The 27,887-nt window shown below is 37.7% G+C and overlaps 1 protein-coding gene across 13 annotated transcripts in view; it reads left to right on the top strand.

The window, feature by feature from the left end:
- Trpm6 (transient receptor potential cation channel subfamily M member 6) overlaps positions 1-26,543 on the top strand; it is a 138,172-nt gene extending 111,629 nt beyond the window's left edge. For 7 of the 13 annotated variants that reach the window (XM_074052056.1, XM_074052053.1, XM_074052065.1 and 4 more), the window contains 11 exons: positions 391-482; positions 1,919-1,977; positions 3,687-3,712; positions 5,622-5,672; positions 7,218-7,283; positions 9,883-10,169; positions 10,454-10,536; positions 11,256-11,461; positions 17,680-17,731; positions 22,772-22,878; positions 25,190-26,543. In XM_074052056.1, the coding sequence (XP_073908157.1) occupies positions 391-482; positions 1,919-1,977; positions 3,687-3,712; positions 5,622-5,672; positions 7,218-7,283; positions 9,883-10,169; positions 10,454-10,536; positions 11,256-11,461; positions 17,680-17,731; positions 22,772-22,878; positions 25,190-25,323 (1,163 nt within the window). In that variant the 3' untranslated portion in view covers positions 25,324-26,543. Of the gene's footprint in view, positions 1-390; positions 483-1,918; positions 1,978-3,686; positions 3,713-5,621; positions 5,673-7,217; positions 7,284-9,882; positions 10,170-10,453; positions 10,537-11,255; positions 11,462-17,679; positions 17,732-22,771; positions 22,879-25,189 lie in introns of those variants that run through there. The other 6 variants (XM_074052058.1, XM_074052059.1, XM_074052063.1 and 3 more) reach the window with 3 other exon arrangements.
- Positions 26,544-27,887: the final 1,344 nt, after the last annotated feature.

The following is a 27,887-nucleotide window of genomic DNA, read 5'->3' as shown; positions in this document are numbered from 1 at the left end:
TGTAGTTAGCTAAGGATGGATGTTTAAAAATTTGTAATTAAAATTCCACATATTTTAAATAAAGTATGGGCTAGAAGGTGCAGAAGAGGGAAGATATAAAAACTTAGTAAAGGTTTTTTCCTTCCTTAGATGGAAAATATTATGGATCATTAAATTTTTTACTTTGATGAAGCAATATAAGTTATAAATGTGAAAGAAGTAGAATATACAGCTTTCAACCACTTGAGAAAAATGGGTGAAGGAAGCATGATAATGCTTACTAAAAGTAGAAAAAGAAAACTATGTCCAACTTTAAAAGAATGTGCTGTGTTCAGATTTTTCTATTTGGGAACTGTGATTTGAATGTAACACATTTTCATGTATTTTCTATTTCTTTCTTAAAAAAAAAAGGTCTGGAACCTTATATCTATCAGAAAATGAAAACTGAGGAAAATGAGCAACCTGCTGTAGAAGTCAGTGATTACCTACAGCAGTCTCAAGAGGTAAAAATACTTTGATAATTTTTACAAAAAATAATTGTGCTTGAGTGATTCACTTGACTATGCTTATATTACCGTCATGTTCCTTCATTGGCCTGTACAGTTTACTAGCCTTGAATTTGGATCTGTTTGAGAGTATGCTCAGGTGAATTCCTGCTTGAAGCTTTTCAACTCGTCACATTCGTCTTTCTTTGCTGTTCTTTTTTTTGTGTAATGTACCCATCTTCCCAATATCTTGGGAATTTTTTTAGCATGGGAGAGATATTAGGATTTTTTGAAGCTGTTTTCAGATCTATGAAAGTTGTCATGTGGTAGAAAAATAATATATTTCAAACATGCTGTTAAGAGGTAGAACTAGAATCAAAAACATGGAAAAGTTACTGGAGACAGATTTCAGTCCAATCTGAGAAGAAATTTTTAGCAATTGGAGCTTTCCATGGATGGAATGGTTTATTTCTGGAAGTAGTAAGTTCCTCTCTTATGTGGTCAGCCTGGCACAGGCTGCACAAACCTCTCTGTAGACATGGAGGGGATTCAACTGTTACAGTGTGAAGGACCCTCAGTGTTTCTCCAGTGTTGAGCTTGTCTGATTTTTGTAGCCTGCTTTTCTTGCTGTCCACAAATTCGTGCCTTGTTTTAGTGCCATCTGCCATGTGGGACGTGTGATGTAGTTAGAGTAACCCAAGAAGAATCCTAATTTTGGTCTTGGTTTGAATATTATTTGTTTGAACTCGGGAGCTGTATAAATATTACCTGTGTGAACAATCTTAAATATTCTTGTAGCAATGGAATCTGTAAAATATTTAAAAGCAAAATGCAAGACCACTTTAGGAGAATTGGAATCAGAGAACTGTGTCTAAATCACTATTCTTCCCCTTCCTATGTTTCAAAGTTAGGTACATCAATTAACCTATGAGTTTCATAAGTTCTGTCTCTAAAGTGTTGTTCTTATGAGATTCATGAGTGGCCAACAAAGATAACATCCATGAACATGCCTAGAATGTACTAGGTCTTAAAAATGTTCTTTAAATAAAAAGGAAATAGAATGAGGTAAATTCAAGGTAATGCTATTTTAAATAATCACCTAAACAGTCATCTACTGATGATAGGACTGTTGCTTGTCAACTTGTGTCTTCATTCCTTCTTTCAGGTCATTAACCAGCTTTGTATGTTCAGTCCTATTTCTGTAAAAACTTTCATATGTTACATTTTCTCTTCAGTGTTCCCGCAAAAGTAGCTTCATTCTGTTTAGGTCCATCAATTTATTGAGCTACTCCAATAATGTGCTAAAAGTGTGCATCTTTTTTGGTTAAGTTTAGTTTTTTTAATTAAAAGAGAAATAGCGACCCGAGGAAGGAAAAACACAAGGCAAATGCATTCTTGGAAGTTGGGGTGAGAGTGTGTGGGTGCACGTGTAATGCCCTTTCCTTTCTGCTCAGGGTCTGAGTGAAAACTCCTTGTGGAATTCCAGGAGCAGCAACCTCAGCAGGAACTTCCTGTGAGTGTTTCTAAATGTCTCTCATGAAGAGTCTTTGGAGTCTATTTTTTCACCTGATTAGGAACAAAGGTCTAATTTGGTCAGATAAAGGGGAAAGTACATGTTTAATGACAATATTTTTTCTTTTTTAGCAAGAATGAGAAAAATATTCTCTAAGTTTTCCAGTTTCTGGCAACAAGCTCTCACCTGAGTTCTTTTAAGAATACTGTAATGAAGCACATACTCCTGTAGCAAATATTTTCCCTTTCAGTGCAAACACACACACACACACACATACACACACATGGAATAACAATTGTCTTTTCAGATAGGTTATACTGAGAACTCTCTTTAAAGAGTAGAAAGCAATTTTTCTTGCTTAAAGAAAAAGCCTGAAGACTTGATTGTGTTTATTCTTTAGTTTTAAAAATAATTCTTTTTTCCAGTTTTTTCCTTTTAGATAGTGAGGTTGATCTTTTATATTTTTGGGTTTTCAGTAACATCCTAATTGTCAAAGCGGTAGCTCTTGAAAAGGATTGAGACAGAGAGGAGAGATGATGGATCAGAGTAGAGTGTGTACAGACTTCACCTGGTTGTAGAATGGAAGATCTCTCTGGAATTGCATTTATTCTGAGAAATAAAATTTGAAAGATGATTCTATTTTATTTTTATTTCTATTTTTTCAAGAGATGAGGTCTCACTATGTTTCCAGGGCTGGCCCTTGTACTCCCGGGCTGAAGCAGTCCTTCTGCCTCAGTCTCCCCAGTAGCTAGGACTATAAGTGTGTGCACTATGCTCAGTTGATAATTGCATTTTGTTTCTAGTGTTTTCTGGACTATTCTAGTTATGCTATCAACTAACTATCCATAGAATTGCAGAATTCAAACTATCTGCTCTATGGAAAGATATAGCATTCTCATTTGGTGGTCGTCAGCTCTGTGAGATAGCCTTTGTCAGGAACTGCCATGGCAGTCACCCTGCAAGGCTGCCTCCAGACTTAAAGGACACATGATTTTCTTCTCCCAAAGGTTCAGTAGTTTGCAGTCATGCAGAGTGGGGAGTTATTGCAGCATGAAATTAAACAATAATTGTAATTGTACTTTCTTCCCTAAGGATCTTAAATACTAGAGATATTCTTTGAATGCATTTATTCAGATTTGCCCATGGCCGCTTGTGCACTTGAGCAGGGCAAGTGACAATTTAAAGAGAGTTAATTTCAGCTTGTGAACATTTAGAGGCCACGTGGGCTAATGAAACTGATTTGTAGGCTGGTCTGGAGACATTCAAGTACTCATTTGTAGGCATCTGCTTTGCATAGTTCAGGAGCCCTTTAGTTTAATTGATCCAGAACAACACAAACACAGTTAAATCTTATGTATGCTGTGTAGTCACATAGCTAATTAAAAAAAAGACAGCCACTTTTCAGTTAGCTTAGGGCATATACAGTAAGTAACTTGCCTGTATATCTGGTGCTCATTTTTCTGTGAAAATAGCTGTAGGGTTATAAACTCTGTTGGTAAAAGTAGTGATAAGATGTAACCAATGCCTTCATATATATATATATATATATATATATATGTATACATATATTAAATATATACATATTATATATAGAGAGATAGTTATACATGCAGACTCTGTTGCTTTTGTTCAAATGTTTTTTCATTTCTTTGGTCACTGAAAGATTTAAAGCAGCATTATCTAAATAATTTCATTTTTTTCTCAAACAGGAGGAGAAGTTCAAATGGAATTGACAGTAAGTTTTTATATTTAAACATTTTACTTTTTATTTTATTTGTGATTAATGGTAGGGTTTGCTGTCCTGCTGAGACTTTTGTATTTCTTAAATTTGTGTTTTAGAAATATTAAATCTACTATACAGAGTAGAAAATTTAGTAGAAAAATAAGAGTTGAATATCTTCTCCCTCTACTCCAGGTAAATCAAGATTGATATGGCTGGCCATTTTTAATTGCCTATTTTTGACTGTGATTTTCCTGTTTCTTTTTTTTTTCCTCTATGCATGAGAGTTTAATTAGTGAGCTCATTTAGAGAGTTCCACTATTCTTACTGTCACTCTTTGGTTTTTGGTGGTACTGGGCATTGAACTCAGAACCTCACCCTTGCAAGGCAAGTGCTGTATGACTTGATTCATACCTCCAATCCTTTTGATTTTAACTTGTTTTTCAGATAGTGTTTTGTGATTTTTATTGGGGGCTGGCCTTGGACTGAGATCCTCTTACCTCTACCTCCTGAATAGCTGGGATTACAAGCACGCACCATCACACCCAGTTGTTTACTGTCACTTTTTTACATGTTACTCAGTAAGAATCAGTGATCACATTGTATGTAGAAGCCATGTCCTGTATGGTTTCAAAAGGACTCTATATCCCAAATGGCTAAATAGTGCCAAGTCTTATAGCCAGACACTTTATCAATTTGATTATTGCTCTTTTTCTTGGGGTGTAGGCCAGTGCCTGTCATATAGAAGGTTCTCAATAATAATATTGAATAAATATGATTAAGTTCTCCAGTTCCTTAAGTAGTAAAGCCAGGATAAAAATTCAGCTTCATGACATTCAGATGCTTACACCCTTTAAGCAGTTCACACTATTTGCCTCTGAAAGTCCTACCTTCCAGGCAGAATTAGTGTATTCCATAAACTTTCATGCACACTTGCATTATATTACTTAGTGATCATAATTGTATGTCTTTTTCTCTAGTAGATTGTATTTACTTTTCTCTGGTGTAGGAATCTCATCTTATTCATCTTTCATGCCTATCATGATCTATAGTGGGGGCTGAAAAGTTACACTTGATTATTAAATGAATTAAGAAGAGTTCATTCTGCTGATGTTACTTTTCACTCTGCACCCTCAAATGACAAAGGATGCTTGCTTCTTACCTTACCCAGCAACAAGAAGCCAGAGAGATCTGAGAAATTGGCCTTGTTCTACTGCTTATTCCACTAGGCATAAAGTAGTTGCCACCATGAGATTAAAGTTTCTCCACTTTAATTTTGATTTTTATGGAATGGCAAAACTGAACTGTTGCAAAGGATTTCTCTGGAGCCTTGTAATTTAGGACTGGGGCAGACAGAAGAAAATGAGTTAAACTTGGTGGGGGTCTTCCCAGCACACAGCTGTTGTGTAGCCATACAAATCCCTTGGTGCTGTACTGTCTACTCCCTCCTTTGTTTCTGTTATACACCTCTTAATGTGTTTTCATCATTTTATTGTTATTTTCAGCCTGTGAAGTAGGCTGCTAATAACCTGGCATTAATAATGCCTTTCTATGGATATTTCATCTTGGTAGGATGCTCAGAGAATCATGCTTGTGGGATGTCATGAAGTGTGATGGGCAGCTGAGTGCCTTCTGCAACCCAGAGGTGTAATTGGTTCAGAGGAAATACATCTTTGAGGCTAATATTACCTGTCTTTCTTCAATTCCCCATATAAATGTGTTTGGAGATATTACATTGATGATTGGAAGTTGTCAGGATACCATGTGCAATAATGTGGTTAAAGGATATTAGGCAAGCTTTTTCAAATACTGAGAAGTCATTCCGATTGACCTGTTCAATAAGAACTTTGGAGGCAATATATTCATAAGCATGTATTTATCTCAAGTCAAGTAATTAAAATGCCAGTCTTTTCTATAATTTCAGAGATCTCATCCTCTTTAAAAAGCCCTCAAGAGTCTCACCATCATTATTCAGGTAAGAAGCATGTGTGCATACAGGTCAACTGAATTAAACAGAAATATGGATGAATTCCACATTACTGATATGGGTCCCAACTTGGAAATATGTTTACTCTTGTGGAAAGAACATTTAAATTTCTTATTTTTGCATTGGTTTGGGAAAACAAGACAGAGCTGGGTGTGGTGACACACATCTTGAGTTTGAAGCCAGCCTAGGCTACATAGAGAGACCCTGTCTCAATAGAAAAATAAAATAAAAAGAAAAGAAAGAAAGGAGAATTTGGATTAAACCATGTTTGTTTTGGAAAGTTTCAAATTGTGAAGGAGAAAGATGACCCTGAGGTCTAAAAATTTCTTGCAAGCTGCAGGCCAGCCCTAAGCCAGAGATCTTAATGTTTTTGACTGGGGAAAAGACAGACTTGAAAGTAGTTTTTTAAGGGCCCTCCCAGGGCCCTCAGTGAACATAACCACTGAATAGATGCCAACCTCACAGAATAACTTTAACAAAGATGCCTTACAGAGATGTTATTAAACAAAGATGTCAAGGGTCTTGACTCTCTTAAGCAACATCACTTCATAGTGCTTTGGTTGTCTTTCTTTCGAAGTGGGAATAATTATACTTGCTCTTCTTGAGGAACAGTCTGTCAAAGGGCTGGTTGAGAATTAAGAGGAAAACATTTTGAAATGCAAAGAAATATAACAACCAATTGGACTTGTGCTACTGAGTGATTTCCTAGCGGTCATTGTTCTTAGCAGTGGATGAGATAATACATAAGTCTTTACCTAACCTAAAGCTTGGTGCATGAGCAGGACCTTATTGGTACTATAATTACCATTATTGTTATATCAAGGTCATTTATTTAGGGTCTAGTGATAGATTGTCTTATTCCAAATTCTCCTCTGTGGTGAATAACAGCTCAGTACATTCCAGACTCCTCATTCCAGGCTCTTATAACTGGGTCTTCCAGCTCAGCAGTAATCTATTATTTTGACTCCTGCTGTCAACTTAAAAAGTCTCTGGTGAGGAATACTGTAACTCATGTTGACTCCGACCTGTTAGGATATGGCTCTTAACAGGAAAAATGCAGATCACTTGCTTCTAACTAAAATTAATCTTCAGTTCTCTCTGGGAAAAAGAAGGTGAATTGTGCAAAGTCAACAGCAGGTGTCCTCACAGTCCACTGTGCATTGGACTTGCTTTGGAAAAGGAAAACCAGAGAATGAAGACCACAGATTAAAATGCCATATAAAAGAAAGTTCCATACCTATATGAGTTAGTATATGATTTGGAATTCAGAAGAGTCAGGGAGACAGCCCTACCTTGGACGGTGTTATATAACCACTGGGAAAATGTACTTCAAACTGGGGTATCCTCTCTGTTTAAAGCATAATTTATATCTAAAGCTGTATTATAGATTATATGTATTTTGGTAATGGTAAAAGTAAAGGGTGTTTGAAAATAAGTATTCTGGCATTAGACAAACATACTGATGTGGGGAGGTTTTCTATAAATTTAACCATTGATGCAGACTTAAAATAGTACATCTGTTTTTGTTTGCAGCCATTGAAAGGAATAATTTAATGAGGCTTTCTCATACCATCCCATTTACACCAATTCAACTGTTCAGTGAGTAGTGTTTCTACCTTCTTGTGTCTGCTAACATCTGAGTACAACAAAGGAGAAGCCATGCTGCATCATTTTACCTGACAGTTTCATTTTATCCATGGTTGTAGATCAGTGAGATTCATTTCCTAAAATGGAAATTCTTGTTAACTGCTATGGCCAACATAGCTAGCATGAAGATGGGACCTATTTTGAGTAGCAGCTGGGAAAAAAGTGTCAGTGTTGCACCTGTCATTCATTGACTCCAGGCTGGAGAACCTCAGAAAGAAAAGAACAAACCAACCATGTATAATAAGCACAGAAGAGAGTGTTAAGTGTCAATATGGTAAAGCCAATAGGCATGTGAAAAGAAATTCTTTGTACATTGTTTTTTGTTTGTTTTATTTCACACAGACTGGTTGCTCTTACTTCAGACTGCAAATATCATTTTTAAAGGCTGGAGTAGTAAAGAAAAACAGGTTTGTGTTAGCCAAGGCTACCAGAGTTTCTGTGCTTAGCAGGATAAAGCCTGAGTCAACTGACAATATAACAAGGGTCCTCACACTGCCCTTGATCTTGATTCTTCTCACACTGTTCACATGGAGAGAGACCAGGTTGGCTTCTGATTGTTAATGCAGAAGCTTTCTCCTACTTGGCTCCTTGGTTGGTTTTGCAAATCAATAGCTCTACTGTAAATCCTCTAGGAATAAGAGCTCCAAAGAGATCTTCAGTGGCATTTTTTTTTTTTCTGGGCAACAGGATATATACTTGAAAATATGTTACTAAGCATTTCCCAAGTGTGTTTATTGGTAAGGCATTAGATACACGAGTGAGGAATGGATTCCTGTCTTGCCAAACCAGTACAGTGTTTATAACAAACAACAAAAAAACTAACATGTGAAGCCAAGATATAAGGAAAAAATGAGACATAGCCTTGCTGCAGCTCTGTATAGAGTTGGTTACTTCTGTTATGAAGCAGTTAATGAAATATTGGTGGAACAGAGGTTAGGTAAGAATTGCTTCCTGTTCAGAAGCCTAAAAGTGGAAGTTGTATAGCAGTTAAGTAGCATTTTGTGTCTAAAATCCTTTAAGCAGGATTAAATTTGTGTTTGAGGTTCTAGTTCACTTTAGCTGTGTTAGAAAATTTATTTTTATTTTAATTTTTTTTAGCAGTACTAGGGCTTGAATTCAGGGTCTTGTGCTTGCTAGGGAAGTGCTGTACCACTTGAACCATATCTCCAGTCCCCCATATTAGCGAATTTAACCTTTACAAAAAACTAATGAAGTGAGAATTCTTTTCTTTTCCTTTTTTTTTTTTTGAGCTCTTTTTAATTAGGATGTATTCATGTATGGGGGATTCATTGTGACATTTCCAAATAGGCTTATATTGTACATTGGCCAGATCACCCCCACTTTCTCTACCCCTCCATCCCCTCCCCTCCCCACTTAAAGCAATTTCAAGAGGTTTCTTTGTTCTATTTTATGTAAGTATATGAAGTCCATCCACATATACCCTTGCCTTAGTTTCCTTCATCTACTGTCTCCCTCCCACAAATACCCCTCACACATACTGTACCTATTTTACAGTCCTATCTTTTGTTATTAATATTTAAGTTGATATTCAAAGTGGTTTTCTGATTTTCCCTGCTATGAGTCTACTTTACTTTGGTCCATTCAACCTTTACCATTGCTCTCCCTTACCCTTTTACTTCCCACTTTTCATTTTTCAATAGCTTTCAATATAGATCATTTCCTCTACCTTCACTGATGTTATGTTCTGCGATATTGTTGAAGCTCTATAGTTCTTTTTTCCTTCCTCCACTCCGAGATTCAACTGAGAATAATTTTCATTTCCAATTTACTGATGAAGGAAAGTGAGGCTTTAAGTACTTTGTCAAGGGCACAGTGGAAGCGGTGGGAGAAGATAGAGACTCTGGGATATGACCTTGGTATTGTCTGCTGTCTGACGCTGCATGAGTTAAACCATGTGTTCTCAGACAGGTAATATTACCCCCCAAGGAAAGTAAGAAAGAAACAAACACCCCAAGCAAAAACAAAATCACATTCTTCTTTTTATTTATAAAACATAGAGATACATAAGTTCAGGGCTGGAGGAATGGCTCAAGCAATGGAGCACCTGCTTACAAGCTCAAAGCCCTGAGTTCAAACCCCAGTACCACTGAAAAAAAAAAGTTGTAAGATACGTTAGGTTCATAAACCGATATACAGTATGTATATCTAATATGTCATAGGAAGAAATATTAGAAAAAAGGCCTAAGAAGTCTCCTTAGGGGGATGGTAGTGTATAACTCTAGGTTAAATTGTCTCTTTAGAAATATTTGCCTGAATGAAAAAAGCATATCTATATTATTTTGACATTGTTTTTGTCCAGTTAGAGTGTACAGTCAGTATAACTTAATTTTTGTATGTCTTCTGATGGTTTGTCCCTTCTTCACCTCTTCACCTTTACCTGACAATACATAAACACAGTCTGTGTCTCTGTTAGTTGTCCTCTCCTTAGATCATGGGGACAACTGAACTGATTCTTAGTTGGTGCTAAGGGTATCAACACTCCAGGTCCACTGATCTCACTGGACACTTGGTCCTTTGCTTCTCTTTGCAGCTGGAGAAGAAGTGACGATCTATAAGCTAGAGGAGAGTTCCCCTTTGAACCTTGATAAAAGTATGTCCTCTTGGTCTCAGTATGGGAGAGCTGCCATAATTCAGGTGTTGTCCCAAGAGGAATTGGATGGGGGCCTCCGAAAAGCAATGAGAGTCATCAGTACTTGGTCTGAGGATGACGTTCTCAAGCCAGGACAGGTTTTCATTGTGAAGTCCTTTCTCCCTGAGGTTGTGCAGACTTGGTATAAAATCTTCCAAGAGAGTACAGTGCTTCATCTTTGCCTACGGGTAAGTCTGAAACTCAGATTCAGAACCCAAATGGACGAGCCAAGAGAGGAGATCTGGTTACATCTCCATCCAAGACCATTGTCTTCAAACCAAGAGGAGTCTATTTTTTTCTGAAGGTGGTAGGGTTTATTATTTTTGCTTTGTAAGACTTTTGATTTCAAGTAAGGAGTGATGGGAGCTAAGTAATGTTAAAATTTACATTTGGGAAACCTCTAGGAATCTCTGAGATCATTAATAGACATGTAGTAGTAAGCCAATTTTTTTTGATACTCCCTATTTTGTAGGAAATTCAGCAACAAAGAGCTGCTCAAAAACTAATCTATACCTTTAACCAAGTGAAACCACAAACCATTCCCTACACACCAAGGTAAGGAAATCTTGGCACCTTGGCTCTTCATTTTAAGCAGAATTCCTATTAACCTCTTCTCAGCCCAATAGTCATGAGGAATACCAGACCCCATGGGAAAGGTTGCCATGACCTTATTTTTGGGTTTTTCCTTCCATAGTTATGCAGACTGCTAAAAGGAGAATCAGCCGTTGCATTTACACCTTGGCCTAAATCACTGAACTTCCATGAGTGGAAAAAAGTTCTGATAGATGCCATGATCAACATTTCAATTATATAAAACAGGAAGATCCTGGGTATAGTTACTAATGCCAGGAGCATTATGGCAGAAAACATTTCAATTTTAAGCACTTTGTAAGAATAAACTCTTGTTACTTTTACTTGGGTGTCTCTATACACATGTATTTATTTCTCAACACAGATCATAATTTGGTGCTGAGGTCTTAAGAGTAAAGCTTTAGTGTTTATTTACAAGGAACTTTATAGAGCAGGGCAAGAAGAGTTGGGTTCAGTACTCATAAAAAAAGTTGGAAAGTGTTTTCAAAGAGAAGGGAAGCATGGGAAAAAAGGCTTCTACTTTTTGTGTTCCATGCTTTCCATAGAAAGGCCAAGGTCATGTGCACTGAAGGTGCGGCAGATCAGAGTTAGGTAACCTATCTGTTCTGCTGCTGACTGTTCTATAGGTTAAGTCTCACTTTTGCCATCTTGTGTGGGATCAATGACTTCTTTTTCCCTCACAGGTTCCTGGAAGTTTTCTTAATCTACTGCCATTCAGCCAATCAATGGTTGACCATTGAGAAGTTCATGAATGGAGAGTTCCGGAAGTATAACAATAACAATGGAGATGAAATTGTTCCCAGCAACACTCTGGAGGAACTGATGCTGGCTTTCTCTCACTGGACCTATGAGTATACACGGGGAGAGCTGCTGGTTTTAGATTTGCAAGGTGATGGATGACACAAGATTGAAATAACAGCATGTGGCAAAGTTCAAAGAGATCTTGCAAGAACTAGGATGGGCCATGCCTGGAGTTGCTCTATCTAGCTTTGAAGGGAGATGGAGATGTTTAGTTTCAACATTGTACCTGGATGACCATGAGTGCCTGCTATGTTATTTCCTATTTAGACAGAGGGGAAATACGTTGGCAGGCAATTAGTTGTTTAAAATTTAAAGTCAACAAGTTTTGAATTAGATGGGGAAGATTTTTGTACCAAGTTTTCCAGTTTTATGGACTTTTTTGGTCATGTGTTCGCCATGAAACATACATGCATTTATACGCAGGAGAGTTTAAACTCTGGGCATTTTTCATGACTTGGAGCTCATTGCATTAACAATTTATAATTAAGCTTGTTCTGTTTGCTGTGTCTCTTGATGTGACAGTTCATGAAAGTACATGCTCGGTCAGGCAACACAGTACTTTCTTATTTAATGGAAGCTTTTGATCAGTACATCTCCTATCAATACTTCCCAGGTGCCTTCTAATCCTACAGCGCAAACAAAGTATCTCCGGCAGGCTTTCCTTGCAGGGAATAGCACAAAATATGTATTAAGGTTAAAGTGTAGTTCTTGGGCTTACTGACTGAGGCTTTGGTTTTAAATAGGGATTTAGTCCTGGAATTTTCATAGAATTCATCTCATCTAATCCCAGAAGCAGCACCTGGAGGTAGATATTATGGGAAATTTAGGTCCAGAAAGTTTAAATAACTTGCCCAAGGTTACATAGCTACTTAAAGGAGAGCCAGAATGCAGACCTAAGCTAGTTCAACCCTCCATGTTCTTTTCTTCTCACTGGATTGTCTTTTTTTTTTTTTTTTTTCTTAAGAGCACCATACCATAACCATTATCTGATTCATTTAAACAACCCCAGCTTTTTTCTTGTTCTCTGTGACTTCCCCAGTTTCCAGTTCTGGGATTCTATGGTGAAACTGGGGTTTAGAGGATAGGGAATGTTGAGATAAATAGATAATCTTGGGGCTTTATGAGCACTTTCTGGGAAAGTTGCAAAGTCACTTTGAAATTTGTGTCATATGCTCAACGATGTGAAGACACTCTTAAACTATATATATAAGTATTTCTGTCCTTTGAGATTTCTGCTGTTCACGAGGCAGTATTATAATAATACTCTCAAACACAATACTATAGAAAGCAATATGTATGAAACTAAAACCACCAACATGATTCAGCCTTTTAAGCCAACAAGGCCTTGATGAACATAAACCCAGACTGCAGATGCCCGAGGCATCTGCTTTTGTAGCTCAAGTCAGGGAGAGGTTGATTGTTTTCATCTGTACTCCATGGTTTGTATTTTGAGTTTGGGGTGGAGTTGTTTAAAAAGCAAAAACAGAAACAAACAACAATAAAAAACAACCAAAGAAAAACTTTAAGGAATTAATGATGACTCTTCAGTGTGTTTTGTATTCCACTTGAATAAGTTTTTGTTTAATGATGTTTATGTTTGGGGATTTTTATGTCTCTTAGTAATCCAAAGTGACATTAAACAGAACAAATGCTGTGTTGATAGTCTTGGAGGGAAAAGGGAATTAACTTTATTCTTTTCCTGAGTAATTATGTGAATTTCAGAAATAGGCCACACCAAATAAACTATGTCAAAACATTGACCTTCAAAGAAGGAAAGAGTGGACATCATAGAATGAGTGTGATGAAATTTGAGATACTTATCAGAATGTTGAGGCTAAGTGGTTAGACCTGAATTTATAGAATGACAAGAATCTTATTATAAACAGTTATACTGCTACTACTCTAGCTAACATTTACCAAGTACTCATTTTGTGTCAGGCACTTGGCTAAAGGCTTGTGTGCATTATCATATTTAATCCAAACCAGGTTGGAAATTAAAAATAGGAAAAATATAATGTGTTTTTAAAACCCCTTAATGACATTTGGCTCAGTTTTGTGTCATATTTAATTTACTTTTATTTCTAGTCCGGTTGCTTGGGGGAGGAGGTGGGGGATGAGAGGCTGAGAGGCTGAGAGGCTCAGTAGCAGCTGTTAGGAGGGGCTTTGGAGTTGCAGCTATGCTTTCACCATGAATTAGCTGCATGACCTGAGAACTTTCATCCCCAACTTTCTGCTTGGTACATGGGGACAATAATATGATGCACTTAAGTCATCAGGTTGTTGAGGAGCTCAAATGCTCTTTGTACACAGTAAACACTCAATAAATGTTAGGAATTGTTGTTGCTACTGCCAATCTCGGAGTAGCTCCTTAATGTGGAAGTTAATCTTTAGGGGTAGGGTGTTCACCCTTAGCTGTGCGGTCCTGGTGGAACTGCAGGGAGACCACAACTTCACCCTCTTCTCCCTGTGGGTTTTGAGGACAGGAGGAGTGAGAAACACTTGGGCACGCTAATCTTTCAGGTTCTTCTTTGCTTCTTCTCTTTACTTTCTTCCAAAAGGGTGCCAGTCCTTAACCCAGCAGCTATCATGCCAGGCCAGGAAGCTGAACCCTAAGGAGAGGTGTGACCAATTTCCCATCACTTGTAATTATACTGAATGCTTCCGGTCTTTTTCCACTTAAAAATCCTACATGGGAGGGCCTGAATCATCATCATTACACTCAAAATCCAACATTTAATTCCCAGCAATGGAAATTAAAAACAATTGCATTTCATTCAAATTACAGTGATGCATAGCATTTTTTTTAGCTCATTGTATTTTTCAAAGGACTTTTAGAGGTACAATATTATTTTTTAAACAAAGCAGTTTCCAGGATAAGTCAGTATCCCTGAATTGTGCTGCTAGAAAGAATGTAACTTTGCACAGATATGGAAGTTTGTTGATGAATCCAAAATTGGTTGAGATTGGAATATAAATTTCTGAGTTTTCTCCTATTACCTTGATATGGACATTTATTCTATTAAAGTCAGTAAAGAGATACCACTGGAACTTTTAGATGTTAACATGTGTTACTTTTCCGTGTTTTCCAAATATTAAGAGAATCTTTTGAGAAGAGGGGCTCTGAGGACAGTTTGCCAAATGAGTGGTTCCTGTGTAGAAATGGGTGGTGGTGTGGCATGGCTGTGTGAATGGTGATAGTACTGGACCATTTTTACCTTGGATTTCTCTGTTTTTCTTTTTTCCACACATTGGAAGGTCCTTCTTCCATTTGAGGGTCCCAAATATGTATTTAGTAGTTAATATTTGAACTGTTAGATTGGATTTGTGGATACTTTTATTTTTTAAGTGGGACTGGGATTTGAACTCAGGGCTTTGAGCTTGCAAAGCAGGCAATCTACCTTTTTGAGCCATAGCTCCTGCCCATTTTTCTCTGGTTATTTTGAAGATGGAGTCTTGTGAACTATTTTCCCAGGCTAGTCTTAAACCACTATACTCCTAATCTCAGCTGTTCTAAGTAGTTAGGATTGTAGGCGAGAGTCACCAGCACTCAGCTTACTTTTCTATTTTTTTCTTTCTTTCTTTCTATTTATTTGGTGCTTGTGATCGAACCCAGGATCTTGCATTTGCTAAGCAAGTGTTCTTCTGCTGAGTTACATCCGAGGCCTTGAAGATACTTTTTAAGCTCATTTATCTAAGGGGTTATATTTACTAGGAAACACAGTACTTTAGGGAAATGAAATAATCAGAAACATGGTTTTACCAATCTTAAGAAAATAAAATTTCACTTCACAAGAGATGCCAGGTAGAATAAAGATAATAAAGGTAACAGATAACATTTTTTGGCTTCTTATGGTCAGATACTTGGCTAAGTGTTTCATTTAATCCTCTTAGTAACCCTTTAAGATAAGGCCCATTATGGCACACCTTCAGATGACAAAACCAGGTTTCAGGCAGATTAAGGAAAGATATCCAGGCTCCACAACTAGGAAGTGATGGAGCTGTGAGTGGAACCTGTATCCTTTGACTTCTGTGTTTCTGCCAAGCAACAAGATTTGAACAGAAGCTGGTGTGATTTGGAATTTTTTCCCCCCCTACAAGACTTTCTTTTTCCTGATTGACATTGCCTGTTTAGCTACTGTGTATTCCTAGCTTAAATTTACACTACTCAGACATCATCCTAAAATTTTCATTGTTGCTGTGAACTTCAGGCTTAAAGTTCTGTCTGTGTTTAATTAAACAAGTGAAGGATTTGTAGTAACCAATTTGTTTGCAATGGTATGTGGGATGGTTCTTCCTGTCTATCATTCTGTTTATCTACCCCATGGTTAGAAAAGCAGGGTCTCTGTAGGCTGCTTCTTTTATGTACATGATGAAGAAAGTGTATCGAGCCCAGCCTCTTCCTTTTGGCTTTCTTTAAAAAGAACAAGGGCTGAGCAGAGCACAATTTGCACACTTCCCTTGGGCTTGTGTTTCAGCCTTATTTTCTCCTTCCCTATTCAAAAATCGAAATCAACATGAAGAGATTGCAGGCCAGGGGTACAAAGGGCTCCTGGGAAGAATTCAGGGAGTCTGTGAATTCTGATGACGACATACATCATCCCTTATTTTCACTAATCTGTATCTAAAATTCATCATTTTGTTCAATGTGATGTATACCATAATCCACAGTGATACTAACATTACTTATGATTTTTTGCAATGGGAATTACACATATTAACATAGCACCTTATGATGTTGGTTGACATCTCAAAATATCATTTGTATTTATCACTTGTTGGATGTCATAGTGGTGAATAGTCCTTGGATTGATCCTGTTATTTAATACATTAATTCTTTAAACTTAAAAAAGTTCTTGCTGACTATTTCAGTGTCATTGATTTCCTTTATAATCGTATGTATTCACATTATACATGTGAAAACATTATTTTGAGAAGAGAGTCTCTTAGCTTCTGCAGAGACAAAGAAGATTATAAAACACACACACACACACACAAAAGTTGAGCACCCTTACTCTAAACTCTAGCCTGCTCTAGATTATTTTCTGAAGGAAATCAATTTTCTGGGGGGAAAAGTCTGTAAGGATTGATTACATTTTCTTGTGAAATGTTTAGTATATTGTGAAAGATACGGAACACAGAAAAAAATCTTTAAGAAATGCTAGTTAGAAAACATGAGCATTTTTCAAGTAGAAATACATAATAATGTTATAAAATTCACATAATATTTGAATAATCATCCTACAAAGTCTCTTCTAAGTAAAGAGAACAAGTGCTGATTAGAGAAAAATTTCAGAAACTGTGGGGTTGGGCCCAACTGGAACATTTGCTTGTTTAACTGGCCTGAACATTACCACCATTAGAAATCAGCCTCTCCACCACTGACATTTTATAATAGATTCATTTTGGGTGTTTTCATAAACTTTAACTTTAAATTACACCTCTGTTATCTTTTCAGGCTTTGGTTTTAAAAAGTAAATTTTATTGAAGATTCTTAAATTCTGAAAAGTGCACATAGCATAATCATATACCTCAAAGAATTTTCTTAACTGAACACACAGGTAGAACCAGCACTCACATAAAAAATTTGGTGTCATTTTTATTCTGCTGTTTATAGGTGATATATATATATATATATATATATATATAAAACATACACACATATATATAGCATATATATATACATATAGCATTTGATGTGTTTCTTTGATGGAGCAGAGGCTGTACCCTCAAAACCTTACAGCACCTTGCGTCTTGCTGAGTGCTGGTGGAGTCCATCTAAGGTGACCATGAACGAGTGGGAGGAACACAAGCTTTGGCTCCACTTTCATCCTGTTAGGACCACCTGTAGACTAAGCAATCTCTGGTGAATTATTTAATGTCTTTGAACATCAGTGTACACATTGATGTAAATGAGGATAAAATGTAAAATGAGGACAAGAGGATCATATTTTTCTTGTATGGTTGCTGAGAATTAGAGAAAATAACATTAGAATGTCTAGTGTATACAAGTGGTAAATGAATGGCAGATGTCACCATCAGTAACTGTGAACACAACACTGAAACATTCATTTGTGGCCTAGAGAAGTTTATTATAACAGAGGATGTTGTAGGATACTGAGGATTAACTAAACTTTTCCAGTGTTCATGGACAATTTTTACAGTACATTTAATTCACATGATTTTAAATTTACTACTGAGTTAATGTAACCTTTATAAAAAGAAACTAAAATTTGATTATTATTTTCTTGAATTTCAAAAAAAATGCAGCCTTCATTTTGTTAAATGAATTTTGTTTCTTCTTTTGAGGTGTTGGAGAAAATTTGACAGATCCATCTGTTATAAAACCTGAAGACAAACAGTAAGTTAATTTAGTGTTATCATTTGGAAAACTGCATTTAACTTGTACATTTTTAAAATTTATTTTTAACTGTTGGATAAAAACATAAAAATTATATACTTTAATGGGGTACCCTGTGATATTTTGATATCTTTATATACTGTGTAATGTTTAAGTGGTACATAGGAGTCTTTTTTAACAGCAAAAATTAATTACAGAACATTGTGAAAGACCTCAGTATTAGTTTCCTGGTACATGGTTTTAAAAATAATTTATAAACTTATATGCTTTTTGACTAGACCCTAGCAATATCTAAAAGAATAAGATTTTCTAAAAAGCATAGGTTAAGAAATGAGAATAAAAGAAAGTATGGAAATAAAATAACATTAAACCTGGAGTTGGCTTAGTAACAAATGGAACTTTCTAAAGGCCAATGCAGTAGCTAGAATTTGGATGCAAATTTCACTCTGAGTTCTTTAGTAGTTCAAACACAAGAGAGGAATGTGTAAAGTTTAGCTTCCTGAGTCTTTGGCGTGAACACAATAACATCCTGGGAGGAGCTGTTTCCTTTGCGATCTTCACCATGCATGCAATTACTGCATCTGATCACGGCAGCATCTTCCATCACATGCTAATAAAGCAAAATCTGATGATGTGCACTGCTACTGTAACAGCTAAGCCATGAGAAACCTATGACATTTACATACGAAGCATTGCATTGTCCAACTCGATTCAGAACCAAGGTTACAGACAGGAACGAGTCATCACTCTGTTCTTTGAATTCCCACAGGCATTTGAGCCATCAGTAGGCTTTTTGGAAAACTTGGCAGTAAAGGCTCTGAGGTCGTGTTCTTCTGATAAAGGTGGAGTAAAAAGAAGTGATGGTGCCAATTGAAGACTGATCAGTGTAGTAGACAATAATGATTGTCAAGTGTGAGTTTGCCTCAGGATCATCAGGACAGCTTGTTAAACACAGATTGCTGGCTCTGCCATCAGAGTTTCTGAGTTGGTGAACTTAATGTGGGGCCAAATAGTCTGCATTTCAAATAAGTTCCAGCCAATTCTGATGCTGAGTATTGTAGACAACACTCTGAGAACTGCTGGCATACAACAATTTTACTTGAGAAAATTTTATTTTAGAGACAGGGTCTTGCTATAGACCCCAGGCTGGCCTTGAACACTTGATCCTCCTGCTTCTGCCTCAGCCTCTGAAGTGCTTTGATTAGTGGTGTGTGCCACCACTCCTGGCTAACACTTTTATTTCTTGGTTGGCCTAAGTGTTTATACTTAGTCCCTGGGTGACAGAAAAAAAATTTAAATATATATAATATATATAAAATATATATGTTAAACTACATAAGTGGGCAATTCCGATACCATTAAATCTGAAAATTTTAGTTTCTTGCAAATCATACTGCTTTATTGCTCTATTCTTTTACTGACTCTAAATGTGGTCCCATCTGTAGACTTCTATGCAAGGAGGTCCACCTAGTAAAAGTGTGTTAGCTACTTAATTAGATTAGGTGAGTTAGGGAAGATAAAGGTGGCCCAAAATGCTCATAGGCATCATGTAATTCCTATGATGTTTATTTGACTATGGAGGCCATGTTGTAATCCTTGGGTTATACATAAAGAGTTTATTAGTTTTCACGTTAGCAGAGCTACAGTGTTTTTTAGCTAAGAATATTATTTCCTTATTAACCCCACATGCCCAAGGTTTTCTAGCAGTAACCTTATTTTATAAGTACTTTTTAAAAAATAATTTTGCAGTGAAGAGATTTTGCATATATAATGAACCAAGTTTATGTATAGGTTTTCTATTACTCATTACATTTTGAACTTGGCCTATATCACTTAATATGACCTGAATGCTCTATCTTTTTACAATTCTGAGATTATATTATCCCACTTGACAGCTAAGTATTTAATTGCATTCTATAGGCACTGGGTCTGAATTCCTAGTCACCTGAGGAGTTAAAAAAAAAATGGTGCCTAGGATTGGTGTCCAGGTAGAATGTCTGAGGACAGGGCCCTGATGTCTAGATTTCTTGAAAGTTCTGCATGTGATTCTGTGGATAACCAGATTCTTGTGGCAACTTTATTTTCTATAAATTGAGAATAGGAACTCTAAAAATAGACAGGATGATGTCATTTTGGCCTGCCTGGTTTTGTGGGATCTCCCCAGTATTGAGTGCAGTTTAACTTCATGGTGATAACAAGAAGTTCTATTTTTTCATGTCTAATTAGTTTGATTAGAATTACATCTAATTAGTTCAATGAGGCTCACATTCTTGAATGCCTTCCATGAGTGAAGCGTTTGCTACACAAAGCAAGGGCCATAGCCCCACAACTTTAGCAACACGGGCAGTTGTTAGAAACGCAGTGCTCCAGGACACTTGCTAGACCTTTTGAACCAGAATCTGAGTTTTCACAAGGTCTTCTGGGTGATTTGGTGTAATTTGTTTTTTTTTTTTTTGCGATACTGGGGCATGAACTCAAGGTCTCACCCTTGCTAGACAGGCATTCCACCACTTGCACTGCTCTGCCAGCCCTTTATTTTTGTGTAGAGTATTTTCGAGATAGGGTCTTATGAATTATTTTCCAGGGCTGGCCTCGAGCCTCTCTCTATCTTCTTGATTTCTGCCTCATGAGAATGTTGGATTACAGGTGTAAGCCCCTGGTACCTGGCTGATTTGGTGTAAATTAAAATTTGAGAAGCATAGATTTAAGCAATTACTTTCACATGTTATTATTTTAGCCTTAGTAACAACTTTGAAGGTAAGTATTTTCAATACCAGTTCACAAACGAGGAAACTGAGGCTCAGTGAAGATCGTAACTTGCCTGTGAGGAGTCAAAGGGAATTTCCTTCAACCAAAAGAGAGATACTGAGCTGGGTATGGAGGTCCGTGCCTGTAATCCCAGCACTTGGGAGGTGGAGGCAGGAGGATCTTGAGTGTGAAGTCAGCTTGGGCTACATACACTTTAAAAAAAAAAAAGAGAGAGCAAGAGGGAGGGGAAGGGAGGGGGAGAGAGAGAGAGAGAGAGAACGTATTTTTGTGGTATAACTTTTAATGCCCATTGTCTCTTAGCTTTCCCTAACCTTCTGCATTGTTTATTGGTAGTTTGGGATGACAGCTTTCTAGCTTACCACCTTGATGCTCTTGGGCAGCTGACAAGTATGAAATGATGATGAGATAGATGTTCTTTAGTAGATCTATGTATAGATGGCACTAATTAGTGTTTCCTTGCATTTGGAACCAAGCTACCACCTGCTTTTCCTGTGTTGTGAAAAATCTGGAAAACAGCTAGTTGTGTGCATTTTTTTTAAAACTTAGTTATCTGAGACTGCCATGCTCTGGGCATGCTGTAGGGTGTAAATGCAAATGAATGTCCTTGCAACCCTCCTTCCTGCTCCCCTGTGTAGGGAGTGGTCCAGCCCCTGATACATCATTTCATAGTAATTTTGATTCTTTTGTCTTAACTTTAATGAACCTCACAGAAAGAAATGATTTAGCTGCTAGCTTTTATCTGAGGATCAATGTTATATTTCTAAGTTGGGGTTTTTCATGCTTTTCTGGGAGGAAAGAACTAGCAGGTACAGAATGTAAACTAGTGAAATATTCCAATAAGGTCAGGCGAGAGAGGCTTCGAGAAGGAATTCTTCTGTGGTAACGACTACACAGACACCTTCGTTTTTCACTTTGTCAGGATCGTAGAGTTCTGGTCTAAATACCGAGTCATTCTGATTTTTTGCCACCTTTGATTTCACCTTATTGAAATGGCGCCTCACCAGATGGACTGAAAGAGAGGCAGAGTTAACAAGAGGCTGCTTATGTAGCCGGGTAAATGCCACCAGAGCTGCACTTTGTAAGGATGATTGAGTGACCAGGAAAGTTAATCCTGAGTGTCTTTCCACCCTGTTTTCCCAAGAGATTTTCTCCACCTTCTCGCCACTGGGCAGAGAGGCAATCTGAGATCACAGGACACCGGTCCTCATTCTGAGCTTGGCACATCTTCAGAGCAGCTACTGTTCTTCTGCCAAAAGGAAGTGGAAATTGAGATAAATGTCTCAATACTCAGATGGAAAAAAGTCCAGTTTTACACCATGTCCCTTTTGAAAAACCGCATTCCTTAGAAGCAAAGTTTATTGTTTCCTTTTGTGATAGTTTGCTTTGCTTTTTTCTTAAGAGCAGTAATTGAGTTCAGATTTTAAAATGTGCTGTTTCCACTCTGCATGTCATGAAAATAAAATCTGAGCTTTCATAGAGTTTGTTTGGAAGTGTTTCTGGCGTGCTCTGTTCCGCGGCATGCAGTGTCACAATCTAAGGAATATGTTTGGGATAGGATAGTGGATGAACTAATGATCCTAGAATATGCCTGGGACTGATTCTAATGATAAGGCATTCCAAATGTGTATTATAGATACTGATCCTATTTGTAATTTGGTTACCTACATTGAGCATATGTCGTTTACTTCCACAAACACTTTGTCTTAAACTAGTCATGTCTTTCTACAAAGAGCCCAGCTATAGCAGTTTGCAGGGTAGAAAGTGACTTTTTGAAAAAGCCATGAATAACTGGCTTTAGGGTTCAGTCAGGTATTTGTTTTTGAGGACAGTTATTTTAAGCAAAGTATTTGGGTTTGCAACAATGCACATGCCTCTTTTTAGAAGGTGTGTACCAATACCGAATTCACTTCAGACCTTACCTTTCGGGGATTTTAGTAGAACATTTGGTAATGAATGTCATTCTCTCACCCCATATGCATTAAAAAGGGTTTAACTGTATTTTGTTTTAATGTAGTACACAGAATATTCACTCTTCTATCAGATTAGCGTTGGAATGAGTTTCACAGGTCTTGGAGTTGGGTACAAAGATTTAAGTGCATTTGAACTTTAAATTTGCAGGCTAACATTGTTGTTTGCCGAAAGTGCCCTGCTTTTTGTTGGCTCCTTCAAGTGACTGGGTTACCACGGGATACTGGTCGGTATCTCAGAGAATCCTAGTTGAGCTCCTTTTTCTCTGCTGTGGTCTAATTGATATTCTGATATTTCCTCTAGATCAAGAGGAATGGTGTTTGGACCAGCCAATTTAGGGGAAGATGCAATTAGAAACTTCATTGCAAAACATCGTTGCAACTCTTGCTGCCGGAAGCTCAAACTCCCGGGTATGCCACAAACAATTCTATTTTTCTCTAAGTAAATCTTTCATAGGACAACATCTTTTGTAACCTGGGATTAAATCAAAAATCTTAATCATATTTTTATCTCATTCGCAGAGCCTGACTTTCTGACTGCAAATTTTTCAAGTCTCTAAGGGGATTAAAAGGACAGGGAATTACTTAGGTTCTGCCAAAATGTGATAAAACAACATGGGGCCCAGTACTTGTCACAGTTACTCCAAGGGAAAAGTTCCACTGATTTAAATGGGATGAAATCTGACCAAGGTCTTCCCCTCCCTTCTGAGTCCTAGGGTCCCACAACGTTTCAAGCTGGTTGGACACTTGGGAGGGTGAGGTATATAGAGAAATAACAGCTGTTAACTAAAAGAGTGCATTACATTATAAAAACCTGTCACTTTATTTATTTAATTTTGGTGCTTCAAATCAAACCCAAGGCCTTGAACATGCTACCATTGAGCTACAACATGAGCTCCAAAACCTGCCACTTAAAACACACATTGTAATATGTTTTTTTTTTTAAATTCAGTTCAGTAATATGGCATACTTTCTGTTAAACCAATATAGCCAGCACAAAAAAATATCCCTAATATAAAAGCAAACAGCAGGAGTTCTCTGCCTCCCAACCTGGCAACCCCAGTGCTGTTGTATTCCTCCCTTTCTTCTCAGAGGGGAGCTTTCTGTTTGCCTCAGCTTGTTCACTCATTTTTTCCTAGGTCAAAGCACACTTGTTCTTACACTGGAACTTCACTGTTTTAAGCAAAGTAGTCCTTCCTGCCTTATCAAAAATTATCACATCCTTGAGCCAGGCACAATGCATATGCCTGTAATCCTAGCTACTTGGGAGGTGGAGGCAGGTGAATCACCTGAGTTCAGGAGTTCAGGACTAGCCTAGGCAACATAGCAAGATTCTGTACCATTAAAAAATAAAATCATAGACAAAATTGGAAATCAGTAAAAGAGCATCATTCATTGTAATGGATGGAGCACATGTAAATTTATAGTAATAAAGGGTAATTTCTAATCCTGTTGGCATTCAAGGTAAGGGGGGCTTTTGTGGGCAAGATTTGGGAAAAGACTGGGAATTGGAGCAGTCCTTCAGTTCCTATGGGAATTAAAATGTAGTAGCCAGGAGTGGTCATGACCACCCGGTCCTGATCTCACAAATCACATGCCAGATGTACAAAAGATCTGTGTATAGCACTTTGGCCTCCAGTCTGGTCAGGAGTAACACAGGAAGGGGCAGAGCCTTGGTGGAGGGGCATCTGGCTCTCTTGGTAAGGGCCCTATGAAATGTAGGAGCTGACCACTATTTGAGTCATTCCATAATTGCAGACTGGAGCCTGACTCATTAAATCAGAGTCCTAAGGCACTAGCATCTGCCCAGTCTAATTCACTGTGCCCTGGACATGTAGGCCTCCATTCTTCAAGACACTGGACTACGTCTGGTCAGTCAGGAGTCAGGGAGTCTTGAGCCATAAATCATTGCTTCTAATTCTTGGACCCATTATCTGTTGTGTATGATTAAGGTTGAGATCACTACATTGGTAGGTTTTGAGTAATTCAATAGTTCTTCATCTTTATAATCAATCTATATCTCCTTTCCAAACCTTACTTTGGAGCTAACATTTAAGTACAAATAAGAAACATTCTCATTTACTCACTTATTGATAATCTAAATAAAAAAAGATTTAGCTTGGAAAAAAGGATTAGAGGTGACTTTTCCTTTTTGTTTACTTTTCTTTTTTACCAGAGACAATTCTGGCCAATGTATAAGAGTATAGGATTATGAGCCAGACAGATTGGGTTCTGGTTTTCAGTGACTATATGACCTTGGGCTTCAGTATTTTTATTTGTGAACTGTGGATAACAGCACCTGCCTTATAAATTAGTGTGAGGGTTTAATTAAATAATGTATGTGTATGTTTAATAAGTGTTGGTTAATATCAAAATATGTGTTAGTTTTATGTGCAGAGGATCCCCATTTAACATTACAAACTAATATAAAGAATACCTTTTTCCCTTTGGTGCTGAAGATTGAATCCAGGGCCTCATACAGACTGGCTGCACACTCTACCACTGAGCAATATCCCCAGCTCCCTAGAATTAGTAAATGTATCAACACAGCACAAAAATGTGCACAATATTTAATACCATGTTCCCCATAGTCTTCTTTCCCAAAGATGATCCCTATTAGTGTTCTCTTTCAATTTCCTTTTACAAATGGAAGAAGGAGGGTAGTTCAGTTTGTGTGCTCGATTTGTTCTGGATGATCCCCTAAAACTTGTCTTCTTTGCAGATCTAAAAAGAAATGATTATTTCCCTGGAAGGATTAATTCCAACTTTGGACTTGAGAAGAAAATGGAATCAGCTGAGGGGACTTCAGCAAGAGAAAGGAATAAAAACGCCCCAGAAGATCATACACGACTATAAAAAGAGGTGCAGCAAGAAGACAATGACCCTTGCCCTTTTTGCCCATGAACTCTACAGTGAGGTGCATTGATTGATGTAACATTGATTACATCAGATCTCCATCAGGAGTACCTTACACCATGGGCATCCCTGGGGTATGCCCTCTGAGCCTCATGTCTCCTTCTGCCCACAGGTCTCATTGGTATATGAAGAAGGGGTCTTTCCAGATACTGACCTTGTGCAGGACGTTTTGCATGCATTCTCCATCCTCAGGTTCCACATGGAGACACTTGGAAGAGTCATCTGGGAATTCTGTTCCTTTATACCTCATTGCTTTAGCTGGTCACTTGGAACTGTTGGAGCAGAATGCTGTGCACTAAAGAACCAGGAGGGATGAATTTATTTTCTCACTGTGTACACAGACTTTGTCCCCCACTACTATTCATCACCCCACCCACAGATTGTACTTATGTATATAAATGTACATTAAAAAGATATTTGACTTTCTCTTCTCTCCTACCCAGCAGCGTAGATCTTTGAATAGCAACAACAGGGAATACAATGAAATGAGGGTGTGTTGGCCAGGTCGGAACACACTCCTGCACCAACTAACCAGTGAAAAGTTAATCTCCTGGTGTAATCTTAGAGGGGTTGAGTATGTCAGTGAATCATATGATGCCTGGGGTATCTCAGGTTCCTCTGAAAGAAGAAAAAAGTGAAATCTAAATCAAATTTCCTTGCATTTTTTTTTTCCCCATATGAGAGCAAGTATATGTAAAACTAGAATTCTTAAGGAAGGGTTTCCCTTCTCTTAAGATCAGGAGTATTATTGGTTAGAGAGTGACCAAGTCAACCTCTATAACTCCCTCTTTCATAGCTGTGTATATGATATCACCCTTGAAATTACTCTGTGTCAGGTCCCAGAGGGAAAGATGGAGTTTCAGGGAGAAACCCTATCTTTTCTTCTGGTGTTTGCTTCCTTCCAGTTCCTATGATTTAATCCATCTTGAAAGCATGCCATCAGTTTCTGAGGCTTGAAGCAAAAGATACCTAGAACTGCTCTGTGTAGCATGTTTGGGAGGCCAGTTTCCCTCTTTCATGCTAGTCAGGATTGCCTTACCTCAGAACAAGCATGAGCTTTTCACACTGCAAGGGTTAATCTATACCACTTTTATTTTGGTATTGGGTGGTGGTGAGAGATGGGAAAGTTGGGTGATTTATTTTCTCTTTTTTTTTTTTGAGACTGTGTCTCACTATGTAGCCTGGGCTAGCCTCAGAATTGCAGGACTCTCCTGCCTCTGCCTTCTTTATTTTATTTTATTATTCATATGTGCATACAAGGCTTGGGTCACTTCTCTCCCCTGCCCCCACCCCCTCCCTTACCACCCACTCCGCCCCCTCCCTCTCCCCCCACCCCTCAATACCTAGCAGAAACTATTTTGCCCTTATTTCTAATTTTGTTGTAGAGAGAGTATAAGCAATAATAGGAAGGAACAAGGGTTTTTGCTGGTTGAGATAAGGATAGCTATATAGGGAGTTGACTCACATTCATTTCCTGTGCGTGTGTGTTACCTTCTAGGTTAATTCTTTTTTGATCTAACCTTTTCTCTAGTACCTGTTCCCCTTTTCCTATTGGCCTCAGTTGCTTTTAAGGTATCTGCTTTAGTTTCTCTGCGTTAAGGGCAACAAATGCTAGCTAGTTTTTTAGGTGTCTTACCTATCCTCACCCCTCCCTTGTGTGCTCTTGTTTTTATCATGTGCTCAAAGTCCAATCCCATTGTTGTGTTTGCCCTTGATCTAATGTCTGCATATGAGGGAGAACATATGATTTTTGGTCTTTTGGGCCAGGCTAACCTCACTCAGAATGATGTTCTCCAATTCCATCCATTTACCAGCGAATGATAACATTTCGTTCTTCTTCATGGCTGCATAAAATTCCATTGTGTATAGATACCACATTTTCTTAATCCATTCGTCAGTGCTGGGGCATCTTGGCTGTTTCCATAACTTGGCTATTGTGAATAGTGCCACAATAAACATGGGTGTGCAGGTGCCTCTGGAGTAACCTGTGTCACAGTCTTTTGGGTATATCCCCAAGAGTGGTATTGCTGGATCAAATGATAGATCAATGTTTAGCTTTTTAAGTAGCCTCCAAATTTTTTTCCAGAGTGGTTGTACTAGTTTACATTCCCACCAACAGTGTAAGAGGGTTCCTTTTTCCCCACATCCTCACCAACACCTGTTGTTTGTGGTGTTGCTGATGATGGCTATTCTAACAGGGGTGAGGTGGAATCTTAGTGTGGTTTTAATTTGCATTTCCTTTATTGCTAGAGATGGTGAGCATTTTTTCATGTGTTTTTTGGCCATTTGAGTTTCTTCTTTTGAGAAAGTTCTGTTTAGTTCACTTGCCCATTTCTTTATTGGTTCATTAGTTTTGGGAGAATTTAGTTTTTTAAGTTCCCTATATATTCTGGTTATCAGTCTTTTGTCTGATGTATAGCTGGCAAATATTTTCTCCCACTCTGTGGGTGTTCTCTTCAGTTTAGAGACCATTTCTTTTGATGAACAGAAGCTTTTTAGCTTTA

Source organism: Castor canadensis, chromosome 13 (assembly GCF_047511655.1).
Source record: "Castor canadensis chromosome 13, mCasCan1.hap1v2, whole genome shotgun sequence".
NCBI lineage: Eukaryota > Metazoa > Chordata > Mammalia > Rodentia > Castoridae > Castor > Castor canadensis.
Note: the sequence above shows the minus strand (reverse complement) of the source record. Positions and strands in the feature narration are given on the sequence as shown.